This window comes from Chrysemys picta, chromosome 1 (genome assembly GCF_011386835.1).
Source record: "Chrysemys picta bellii isolate R12L10 chromosome 1, ASM1138683v2, whole genome shotgun sequence".
In the NCBI taxonomy this organism is placed as follows: Eukaryota; Metazoa; Chordata; order Testudines; family Emydidae; genus Chrysemys; species Chrysemys picta.
Genome location: NC_088791.1, coordinates 144589399 through 144601928, shown reverse-complemented (window position 1 = coordinate 144601928; position 12530 = coordinate 144589399). Strand labels below are relative to the sequence as shown.

Here is a 12530-nt window from a genome sequence, read left to right as displayed (position 1 = left end):
TCTTGGTGGGCCCGGTAGTCCTCCTGCGGGACGGAGGGGGGCAGGGCCGCAATCAGCTCCTCCAGACAGGGCGAGGAGGCCGGTGCGGTGCTTTCGGTGTCAGCTGGCACCGGAGGATCCACCACCTGGTCGGACTCTGGGCATGGCGCTGAGGATATGGGTTCCACCAACTCCTTTCTTGGTGGTCTAGGGATGGAGGCCGATGGTACTTCCGATGCCTCGGCCACCGAGTGAGTCCCTATGAGGAGCTGCACCAGGGGCCACGGTGCCCACTGGTACCACTGGGCCGGCCATGACTCTCGGTGCCACTGCACTTGCTGAGGCACCGGTGGGGCCGGCTGATTGGGCTGCCTAGCCTGGCCTGTAGACAAGCGACTGTGAGCGGAAGCCAGGCTGGCGTACAACCCGCTGCTCTCTGGACCGGGAGTGGCGGCGGTGCCAGGATGTACGTCGACCACGGGACCGCGACCTCGAGGCGGAAGAACGGCACCGACGGTAGTAGCTGCTCCACTAACAGTCTCGCAAGGTGCCAGCGATCGACACCCGGAGCTACGGTGCCTTGGCGGAAACTTGGAGCAGGAGCCCGGGCAGGAAGGGCGTCGATGGCCATGATGCAACCGACTGCAGTACCTCCTTCGAAACAAGGACCCTGGCGACGTCCGCCACGGTCCTATCGGTATTCACTCAGCAAAGATGAGCAGTGCCAGGAGTCCCGATCGGATGGCACCCATCCAGATAGCCTGGCTGGTGTCGAGGGCGATCCACATGGACTGAGCCCTGAACGGTCACTGGGCAGTGAGTGGTGTCGGGAACATTGCCTCGACCGAGACCGGTACCGGGCCGGTGGTTACTGCGGCAATCCCAGTGGTGGCTTGCCTCTGGAGCGTGGGGCCGACATCGGCGGAGCTCCAGGAACCGGCATGGACATAACATCCATAGCCGCCTGGAGGGCTTTGAGCGTAGATGGCATCCGGAGAGGCCTGCTCCGAAGGGGCCGGGCTACTCTGCTCAACGTGAGTCAGAGGCCTAGGGCCCGGTGGGGATCGAGGCCTACCCAACATGGGCCTAAGCCTCTGTCCCAGACTTCCCTCGGTGCCGTTGCAAAGAGGAAGTCTTTCCGGTCCTCTTGGCATGCCCCGTGGAAGGGGAGCAGTGTCGACTAGTCTCCGCATACCGACGCCGCAGTGCTGGGTACCAGTTTGGAGCGGCGTGCTGGGGTCGGGGTCAGCCCCGACTCCATCAGGATGGCCCAGAGTCTAATGTCCCTAATGTCTATGTCCCTTTTGTTCTTTTAGTCCGGGGCTTGAACGACTTGCAGATCTTGCACCTTTCACTGATATGGGTTTCTGCTAAGCAGCGCAGACAGTCTGTGTGCAGGTCACTCCTTGGCATAGAACGCCTGCAAGAGCCGCACGACTTAAATCCCGGGGCACGCCCCGGCCCGGGCTCACTAACTAACTAAACTTAACTGAAAAGCTAACTGGCTACAGGTACTACTGAACTAACAACAGTTCTTCTGGGGACAAGCTGCAGCAAAGCTAGAGCTGAGTAGTTCCAACGCACCTTCACTGGTGGCAAGAAGAAACTGAGGATCGGGGGAGCGCGCAGCTCCCCTTATACTGCACCATCAGGCGCTACTCCAGGGGTCGCGGGGGGCACTCCCCCCCTACGGGTACTGCTAGGGGAAAAACTTCCGGCACCGGTGCACATGGCGAGCACACACACCTACTGTGGAATACACATGAGTAATCACTCGAAGAACCACCTGGATTTCAGCTTTGGCACAGACCACAAAGAAAAAGGAATTTAGTGCTTTCAACCTAGAACTTGGAGGACATTAGGCCACATCATAGAATAACCACAAAATTCAGCATAACAGGTAGTTTTTGCTTGGGACAGAACTAAAACAGGAATACTTAGAGGGTGCTGCAGTTCAAGACTGACCAGCATTTACATACCTATATGGGAACCCAGTCTTGGAAAAGCATGGTCAGGATTGAATGCAGTGATGGAGGTTTGCATGAAAGCTTGAAAAAAAACATGTTCTGCTGCGATCAGTTCCCTGTTTGAGCTCCAAAAATGACAGTTTTTAATAAAAGGAAAATGTCAAGGCTTGTGACTATATAAATTACCCTTGCTAACTAAGAGAAAGGAAGATGGTATTACAAGACAGTAGTAGAGGAAGCCATACCTGGGTCTGGATATCATCCCCTGTCACAATGTTCCCGACTGCTCGTAAGGCAGGAGATACCACTTTGTAGTCACTGTGCCTACAAGTCAAAGCAAAGACTTAGATTAAGCAGCCCAAAAGTATCTGCACCTCCACCCTTTAGTCAGGACCCACTGCCACCTTGTTAGCCCCAGGAGAATTCTCCTGCCAAGTTTGACTGAAATTACTGAATTTGTTTTAGAGTTAGAGGCAAGCTAAAATGCATTTTGATTTGAAACTAGTAGCTTTTAAATGTCTGACACTTAACTAGAGCACAGGCTTTAAACAAAACACAACGACCAACACATTGGCCATGATTTTAAAAAGTAAGTGCCTCAACTTAGACTCTTAATTCTAAACTCTAAAGGCACCTGAAAAAACGGCCTGGTTTTCAAAGAACACCAAGCACCCAGGCTCCTCTCATTGACTTGGGAACCTAACTAAGTTCTTGACCATTGCTGTCTAATCCATTGCAATGTAGGAATATGATGATGAAACATAGCTCTCAGAGGTTATAATCTAATACATATAAATTTGGTGAAGAATTCACTGTGGTAGGGGTACCAGTATTTTTCCCTGACAACTTTATCAAAACCAAAGGGAAATTTCCAGATAAACGGATAAAGACTATTAAGATTAAATCTAATTTGTAAATGTGTCTCAAAAACTTAGTGTGAAAATCTTAAAGGAACCCTGTTAGCTTGTGAACTGATTTTCAGAAGTGCTGAACATCCACAGTTTTAATGGATAGAAGCTGCCCAGAACCTCTGAAAATCAGTCATCTGAAATCTAGTTAATTTTAAAAGTGTAATTAAAGTACTTATATAATATGAGTCAATAGCGTAACACTGTTACAAAAAAGGTAAATATCATTCTGGGATGTATTAGCAGGAGTGTTGTAACCTGTATGAAATTTGTTTCTGTATGAAATACTCACAACATGGAAAATAACTTACTAGCTATAAAAGGGAAACAATGAAACTGACTGCACACAAACTGCTGCCAAATGCACAAAATATACTAATTACCAAAAAAAAAAAATAATCTAATCTCTAAAGGCAACTTTAGTACACATTTTTGGTCACTAGTTCCTTAGAATTTTTTTTTAATTGTTTGGAGGGTTTTATTAGTCAGAGTGTAAATTAGAATTTCTTTTTCATACGAAACTGAATTTCCCTCTTCCCCTCAACACCAGACAAAAAATAAATGACTCATGACTGTATCTTCAATTGGACCACATTCTGGCAAGCCAAATGTCTTCCTATTAACAGAATTTCTGTTGGAGTGGCAGGGACCTTAGGAAATTATCTGCATCTAAATTACCTGAAATTGTTAATTCTGATAAAGTTTGATTAATTCTCAAGTTTCTGTATCTCTTTTCTCATTCTTTAGTGATTCCATCATTAGAGGATGGTGATATGGCCCCTAATAGGATGGAGAAAATTCTAGGAAATATTTTATAATTCCTAAGAGATTAATTGTATAAGACTCTCTGATATGCAAAATCAATATCCTTTCTATGAAAGAATGAAACGACTATAATATTACACTTCCACAGGCTGAGCTGCCTGCTGTTATTCCTGGCCATTTTGTGTGTCTGCTCAATATAAAAGAGTCAGGAAAATAATTTAGAGTATTTAAATCAGGGTTTTACCAACTACCACATATATTTATTTAACATTTTTAAAGCAGTTTATAATTAATTATTCTTTACCCTAAATTTAATGCATCTATTGCTTCCATAGGAGGTGATTTTGCTTTATTTTTTTTCCTGAGCCACATGTTCCTTTTCAAAGACACGCTATTGGTTCAGTTCAATTTTGGCATGTACCGTGACTGGAAATCAGGTTACCTTATCAACTTTTAGATCCATTCTTAAGGAACAAGTTATACTTGTTTTTCCAGAAGTTTCACAAACTATTTTTTATATTTATGATTGATCAATGGTACCATTTTATTGAAGAACAAACTGAGAAAAAGTAGAAATGGTACTGTTTCCTCTAATGATAAGACAGACATTAAAAATAAAATAGCAAGTAGCATCTTTTTCAGTGATTTTCTCTCATACTGCATTTTTAGTAAGTGATTATTAGGTTCTGTTTATTACGGGGTTATCCTCGAGCCATTTTAGCAAGAGAGTTGTCTCTTTTCTTATTTTTTTACTGCTCTTTCTTTACACATTTTGTAGGGCTTTGTATTAATGCAGTCATGTCTTGAGGTTAGAGAACAGACTAAGATGTGTATGGACTGAATTTGCTTAAGTCCCATTTTTGTAACTTCGGTATAAAATAAACTGTTGTACCAAATTTCAGTTTTAACGGGATCTTAAAAAGCTATTTTTCAAAATCAAGTTCTTTCTTTTTTTAAAATATATTGTTTATACTCTAGAAACTGTTTATACTCAGTATGAAAGACTAAACGTTTTTCTGAAAATTTCTGCATAAATTTGTAAACGTGGATGCCTAATATCAGGCTCCTAAATCCATATATAGGTACCAAAATAAAATGTCAAAATGTATAGAAGTGCTGATCACTGACAATTCCCATTAAAGTCAAAAGGAGCTGCAGGGAGTCTGCATTTCAGAAAAAATCAGTCCACTTTTACTTAGGGGTCTGAACATTATTTAGAAGTCTAATTTTGGGCACCAAGGATTGAAAATGTTGATCCCAATTTTTAACCCCTTTGTTCTGAAGTTGATTTCAAATCCCAATCCCCTCAATTCTCCTGTGCCCCAATTTATTGCACAAGGAAAGTAGCAACAAAGTCTGAGAATTGCTCTTGGTCTGTAGTCCCTCAAGTTCACCCACTTGCTATTGATGGCTCTTCTGCAGCAGCCTTTGAGAAGAGCAGGGACTGTACAAGAGGTGAACAAGCTGGTTTTAAGCCAGGAAACTGACTGTTTAACCCTACTGTTGCAGAAATTCTACCTAACCTTTCTATTGTAGGAAGTTGAGCTGTGAGGAAGCTGTAAAGAGGTAACAGTGAGTAATACATTTGTTTACAGTGAAGTTCTTACATCAGCAGCTCGACAAGTCTTCTGCACACTCCTGCATCAATCACAGCTTGGATTTTATCATTAGGTCCATCAGACAAATATGACAGGGCCCAGCAGGCATCAGCTAGCACATCTGTGTCATTGACAAAGAGCAGCCAGGACAGCACACTCAGACAGGGTGCAACCTACATTAAGTAGAAAAAGCAGATGTATGAACAGTGGAATTCAAAGGGCCAAGACAGCTGGTAGGAGTATTCTAAAAGCAAGTATTGCTTTTGACTACTGAGCATTCTAGAAAACTTGGAGAACCTAAATACTTCCATGCAGTGTCCAATCTACATGGGGAAGCAGGAGTGAATTCTGCTTCAACCTCAGAAGTGTAGACATGGTCAGACATGCAGCAGCACATATCACCACAGAAGAAACTGGGAACATCAGTGTGACATTCAGAATCAGTTATATGCTTTCCAGCCCCTGCACAAGTTGCAGCTATTACCGCTAGTGCCCCATAATGCTTTGTCAGGCGCTGGACTATCCAGCAGCAAAGTCACCAGCTTAGTATAAGTGTCCCACCCACTTTCAGACCTGTGCCATAAGTAAAATGGCATGAGCTCAAAGCAGTGTGGCATTAGGGAGAGGTCTTAAATACATTCATGCAGAACCCCACAACTTCCTGTTAGACTAAGCAACTCAGCAACCATCCTGCCTGTATCACTTGTGGCAGTGCCCTATGAAGCCCTGCCAATAGTGATTGCTCCTCCTGTTCAAACTAGGTGCATGCTGTGTACATACCATTTGTTACTACGAGTGCATAGTAAATGCCAGACTTTGCTCAGTGTAAATAGGTATGGCACAGTATTGAAGACATAATGGGTAGGATTGCAGATAGTTTGTTCAATACTTCCCATTCCACCAACACCAACACCTCCCGACGAGTGTCAAACACTCATATAATTGGCGTTCTGATCTCCAGAAGATAGCAAGTCTTCATTCATATGTTAGCAGGACTAGTTTGGAAACTGATTTTTTCATAAAATATCTTTCTCTGAAAAACACTAACCATTCAAAAACCCCACCTCTATCAGTTGTCTAAGAGGTGGACCTGGAGGTACCATTTTAGTTCCTTGTAGAGAGCTGTCCACATCACAAAAAATCATCATCTCAGTTGGTGCTAATTCACACACACACACACACACACACGTTGATAGTCTCAGCGAGAGGGGGCAAAGAGTAACTGGGTCATGAAAAATGAACTCCCTCTCTTTTCTAGAGGTGGTGTCCATGTTAGAGGTGAGACATATTGGCAAGGGCAGTACACATGAGAGAAACTTGCACTGCAGCTGACAATATACTGGACCTAATTCTATGAATCAAGAACTTTACTTCCCAAGCTGTCAATCTATGCACATTTCAACAGCACTAAGCACGCTCAAAAACAAGCCTGATTTGTAAGAAGTCTGTTCAAACAGAAATTTTGGAAGTCCCAAATGTTTCTGCTGCTTTGTACTAAACATCACAATGCCTTTCTTTCTTCCTTATTTATGGACACCATCTCACTACCTCTCAAATCCTTGATTTCTTTAACACATTTCTTACCTTGGCAAACTCTGGAGGAGGATTCTTCCCTCTGCAGAGGTTCGATAGAGCCCACACAGCATTTCGGGTCATGGTGAGACGGTTCTGTTTTGAAAGTAATCTGAACATTAAAAACAAAACAGTCAAGGTCTTTACTTCTAAACTCAGTCCAAGAGCAAAGCACACTATAGTGCTGTTATTTCAGATGCATGAAGCATTTAAGGTGGCCTAAAGTCCAGCTTAGAACGTTTACATTAAACATGTGTCCACTGGTGAAATAAGAATCAGAGACATATGCTCCCCACCTGCAGAGCCACTCCCTGTGGATTTTGCTAGTCCAGTGGCACTTTTGATGCGTCAAAGTTGTTTGACAAAAAAAAACTGCTATTTTGTTAAAGATCAGGATCTCCACGAAAGTTTTCAATTGATTTAGGAGCTTTGCTCCTCAACTGACAATGTTTTTATAGAGAACAGGATCTTTGAGAAAAGCAACAGCAATTGTGTTAAAGATCTTGTTCTGCATGAAACAGTTCTGCTGGCTCAATAGCTCTACCACTCCTAAAATAATCTGAACAATTACATAGCATCCTGGTCTTCGTGAAAGTAACTACTATGCTCTTTAACTGGCTGAATAGTTTCATGAAAACAGATCTTTGACAGAACGTGGGCCAGCTAAAAAAGTTCACAAAGAACAGAAACTGCAACTAAACCACTACTTTGACAAACAGGATCTTCATGAAAGTGGAATCTGTTTTCATTAAACAAGTCATTGTTGTGTCAAAGCTTCACTTTTAATCTCTCAGCATTATTCATTGCAACTAAATCCTCATGTGTAATGGTTAGCTGGGGGAGGAGAACGACATGGTTCCTTTTCAAAGAGGAAAATATATATGGCTTGGCCTAGGCTTTCCCAAATACAAAAGAATAGTAACTGTGGTTCTTCGAGATGTGTGGTCATTCCACTCAGTGTGAATATGCCCCACACAAGGAAGATCTGATTCTTTAAAACAGCAGTGTCTATTTGGGTCATGCATGTGGCCTGAGTGCTCTCTTGTTCCCCATAGCAGAGGGCAATTTAGGGAGGGGTGGTTGGAATCTGCACTCCATTCCTTCACCTATAAGAATCCCATAGATTAGAAGCAGGACTCCTATTAGCAGGCCTGGAAGGCAGATTGTGGAATCTGTGTGGACAACATATTGATTCATAGATTCCAAGGCCAGAAGGGACCACTGTGATCATCTAGTCTGACCTCCTGTATAACACAGGCCATACAACTGCCCCAAAATAATTCCTAGAGCAGATCTTTTAGAAAAACATCCAAACTTGATTTTAAAAATTGTCAGTGATGGAGACTCCATCACAATCCTTGGTAAACTGTTCTAATGGTTAATTACTCTCACTGTTAAAAATTTACACCTTATTTCCAGTCTGAATTTGCCTAGCTTCACCTTCCAGACACTGGATCATGTTATATCTTTCTCTGCTAGATTGGAGAGATCATTATTAAATATCTGTTCCGCATGTAGATATATAGTCTGTAAGTATGTCATCCCCTTAGCCTTCTCTTTCTTAAGCAAAATAGATTGAGTTCTTTCAGTCTATCAATATAAGGAATGTTTTTTAATCCTTTAATCAGTCTCGTGGATCTTCACTACACTTTGCTACATTAAAACGTATACTACTTGTGCCCGGTTTACCAATTGATCTGTCCTCTTCATTATTTTCCATTCCCCCAGTTTTGGGTCATCTGCAAACTTTATCACTGATGATTTTATGTTTTCTTCCAGGTCATTGACAAAACATGTTAAATACCATAGGGCCAAGAACTGATTCTGGTGGGACTCCACTGGAAACATCTGCTTGATGACCTCCCATTTATAATGACATTTTGAAAGTTGGACGGTGAGATAATATCTTTTAGTGGACCAACTTCCATTGGTGAAAGAGACCAACATGGCTACAACACTGCAAACATTTTGAGATCTATCAGTTAGCCAGTTTTTAATCCATTTAATGTGTGCCATGTTAATTTTATACTGTTCAAGATTTTTAATCAAAATGTAAAATCGTTCCAAGTCAAAAGCCTTACAGAAATTTAAGTATATTACATCAACACTATTATCTTTATCAAGCAATTTTGTAATCTCATCCAAAAAAGATATCAAGTTAGTTTGAAAAGATCTATTTCCCATAAACCCATGCTGATTTGCATTACATCACCTGCCATTAATTCCTTATTAATCAAATTCCTTATCAGCCACTCCATTATCTTGCTCAGGATAGAATCATAGAAGATTAGGGTTGGAAGAGACCTCAGGAGATCATCTAGTCCAACCCCCCTACAAAAAAAGTGTCTAACCTGCATGCTTGCATCAGGGAACAATACATGTTAAAGGTGTGGATCTGTCCTACACAACCCTGATATGGGAATGTTATCTACACAGGCCATACAGGCTGCCTGAGCCTGTAGAAGGAGGTTTAACCTGTTCAGGTGGGTCTTTCTTAGACAAAACAATAACAGTCCAATACACTTGGACAGTTTAAGGGCTGGTCCACACTGGGGCGGGGGATCGATCTAGGAAACGCAACTTCAGCTACGAGAATATCGTAGCTGAAGTTGACGTTTCCTAGATCGAACTAAGTTTACTTACTGCGGGTCCACGCGTCGCAGGCAAGTTCCCCCGTCGACAACGCTTCCTCCTCTCGGCGAGCAGGAGTTCCGCAGTCGACGGGGGAGCACTTCTGGGATCCATTTATCGCGTCCAGATGAGACGCGATAAATCGATCCCAGAGATCGATCTCTACCCACCGAATCGGGCGGGTAGTGTCGACCTAGCCTAAGACAATGGAAGTTATCCCTTAACCCTTTCAACAAAAGCCACAAAGTCTAGGTGTACATCTGAATACCTTAGTCCTAGGCAAGTAAAATTCATGACATCCTATATGTGAAATTTTGCCTGGGGGGGTGGAATGCAGTTTGGAGATGAAAACCAGGAGTGAATCAACTAACTGATGTGGAAGTCGGAAACCACCGTAGGCAGAAACTTCAGGTGAGGCCTGAGACTGTGACTTTGTTTTCATGAAAGATAGTGTACAGAGGACCCGTCATGAGGCCCTGAATCTCTACCCTGCTAAAGACCATCAACAGGTGGTAAACGGAACATGTAGCCAGTGGTTCAAAGGGAGGACCTATCAGTGCAGTGAACACCAGGAGAGAGGGAGAGTGGTTCTTGGGCTAGCAGGAAAACACATGAGCCCCTGAAGGAATCTCGTCACTGCAGGCTGCAAGACAACAGTGTAGGTTTGTATAGAAGGATGATTTACAGATATCGCTGTGAAGTATCAAACTAAGGACCTGGTCCGATTGTTTTGGAGAAACTAAATAGTCTAGAATAGCGGGAATCAGGGCTGCTACAAGCAAAAGCTGGCAGTGCATTGCCTAGAGAAAATCTCTCCACTTGGCTCTAAATGTCAGTCTGGTCGAAGGCTTCTTGCTTGAACCTCAGCAGAGCAGCTTTTTTCTGTAGATGTCAGTCAGCCAGAATTCAGGCTGGCAGGTGCAAAGGACATCAGATCTGGTTGTAGAATCTGTCTGCTATTCTGCAAGACCAGATCTGGTTGGACCAGCAAGGTGATGAGTCATTGTACTGACAGGTTCACAAGGGACTAGTACCAAAATTGTCTGGCCCATACTAGGGTTATCATACCTCACTCCATATCCTGCTTCGATTTTCTTAAGACCCAGCGTACTATGGGTATCCTTGAAAAGGTGTACATCAGAGCAGGAGGCCATGGATAAGAAAGGTATCTGAGAAGGAGCCGAAGCTCATGCAACATCTGAAACACAACACTTCTTGTTGTGATTGGCCAAAAATAGGTCCTCAGGAGGGAACTGCCATTTGCTACTAACTCTTAGAGGACTGAAATCTAAAGGGACCACTCGAGGCTCTTGGATAAGTCTCTGCTGACTTGAGGCACCACCATGTGGTGGCTGGGAAGGTGTATAGCTAGCTGAGTAACATGATGATGGATGCACTAATCCCAGAGATGCACGGCTTCCTGGCTGAGGAGAGAGGGATCTGGCACCCCTTGCCTGTTGATGTAATGCACTGCTGTAGAGTTGTCCATAAACTCTCACATAATTACATCCTGGAGGAGGAGGAGGAAAGTTCTGCATGCTAGTCAGATAGCCTTGAGTTCCTGAACGTTTATGTGTAGGATAGCCTCCTGGGGAGACCACGTCTCTTGAATCTTCAGGTGGTTGAAATGCGCTCCCTACCCCTAGATGGATTCATCTATAAATAGGGTCTTTGCTGGTAGAAGCACTAAAAAAGATACTCTGCTGTGCACCTGGGTTAGATCTCTCCACCAATCTATTGAGGATAGGACTTTGAGGAATCATGACCACCCTGTTCATGCTGTTCCTGTTTAGCAGATGCATTCATCTCAATCACCCGTGCAAGGGCTGTTGAAGGTGAAGCCTGGCATGCTGGGTGGATATGTTGCATTTTGACATGTGCTCAAATGTCTGAGGCAGGACCTCACCAGTTTGCTGGGATGTGTCTGGAGTTAGTTTATGAGATAGAACATAATTTGAAATCTCTTGACGGAGGTACGCTTTTGCCAAGCTGGAATCTAATAGCCCCATGATAAACTCTATATTTTGACCCAGGGTCAGTGTGGATTTTTCCTTGTTGATACTGAGTCCCAGGATGGTGAAGAGGCTTAGTATCCTCTGAAGTGAGTCAGTCACTTGCTGGGGGGTAGAGGGAAATTTTCCCCAAGCTAGCCAGTCTTCTAAGTAGGGATTCACCTGGATTCCTGGTCTTTTTAGATGGGTGTCCGCCACAATTATGACATTGGTGAACACCTGTGGAGCCATGGAGACACCAAAGAGTAGGATTCTGTTGGTAGTCTGATGTCCCTGTGAGAAACTTCAGATACTTACTGTCCCTGGATGTGTTGAGATGTAAAAGTAGGCAGGGTCTGAAGATGAAGAGCCAGGAACCAGACAATGGAATTCAGGGAGAGGATCCTATTCAGAAGGGTATCCAAGAAATGAGGGATGCAGGTATTAAGACAACTGAGACAGAGGATGGATCTCCAACCTCTTTTCTCCTTTGAGATGAGAAGGTTACTTAACTGTAGCTGGAGGTACTTCAAGATGTGTGATCCCTATCTGTATTCCACTGAGGGTTTGTGTGTGCGCGTGCCATGTGTCCAGAGCTGGATAATTTGAAAGTAGTAGTAGTATCCATTGGTCTACGCATGCATCCTAGCTTTGTCTCATGGTTTTGTCCAAGGTCGACAAACTGCATCTCCAGTTCCTTCTCCACCACAAATTGAACAGATCCAAAGCGGAGGGGAAGGAGGATGGGAAATGGAATATAGATATAAACCACACATCTCAAAGAACCTCCAGTTACATGTAAGTAACCTCCTCTTCTTCTTCTTCTTCTTCTTCGAGTGATAGTCCCTATTGTATTCCTCTGAGGACGATTAACAAGCAGTACCTAATTTGGAGGAAGGTGTGAGGAAGAGGATGGAATGGTTGAGCGGAGGGCAGCTGCACCGAATGAGGCATGTTGCAGAGTCCTGCACCAAGGTGTAGTGAAGGTATGAATTGAACCTTGTCCTATATGCCTGGAAGCGGAACATTGTGGAAAGTGACCGCAGTCAACATCTGGGCTCTTGTGGAATGGGCTCTTACCCCAAGGGGTGGAGGCAGTCCCGACAACTGATAGCATAG

General features: G+C 43.7%; 1 protein-coding gene across 17 annotated transcripts in view; it reads right to left on the bottom strand.

The window, feature by feature from the left end:
- Positions 1 to 12530, bottom strand: part of KPNA1 (karyopherin subunit alpha 1) — a 260914-nt gene that overhangs the window by 55985 nt on the left and 192399 nt on the right. For 14 of the 17 annotated variants that reach the window (XR_010598953.1, XR_010598950.1, XR_010598943.1 and 11 more), the window contains 3 exons: positions 6802 to 6901; positions 5227 to 5390; positions 2192 to 2270 (listed from right to left, as the gene is read on the bottom strand). Coding sequence is in view for 11 of the 17 variants with exons in the window: in XM_065585990.1 (XP_065442062.1) it covers positions 2192 to 2270; positions 5227 to 5390; positions 6802 to 6901 (343 nt within the window). In the remaining 6 variants the exon portion in view is untranslated. The remainder of the gene's footprint in view (positions 1 to 2191; positions 2271 to 5226; positions 5391 to 6801; positions 6902 to 12530) is intronic. The other 3 variants (XM_065585965.1, XM_024111156.3, XM_065586027.1) reach the window with 1 other exon arrangement.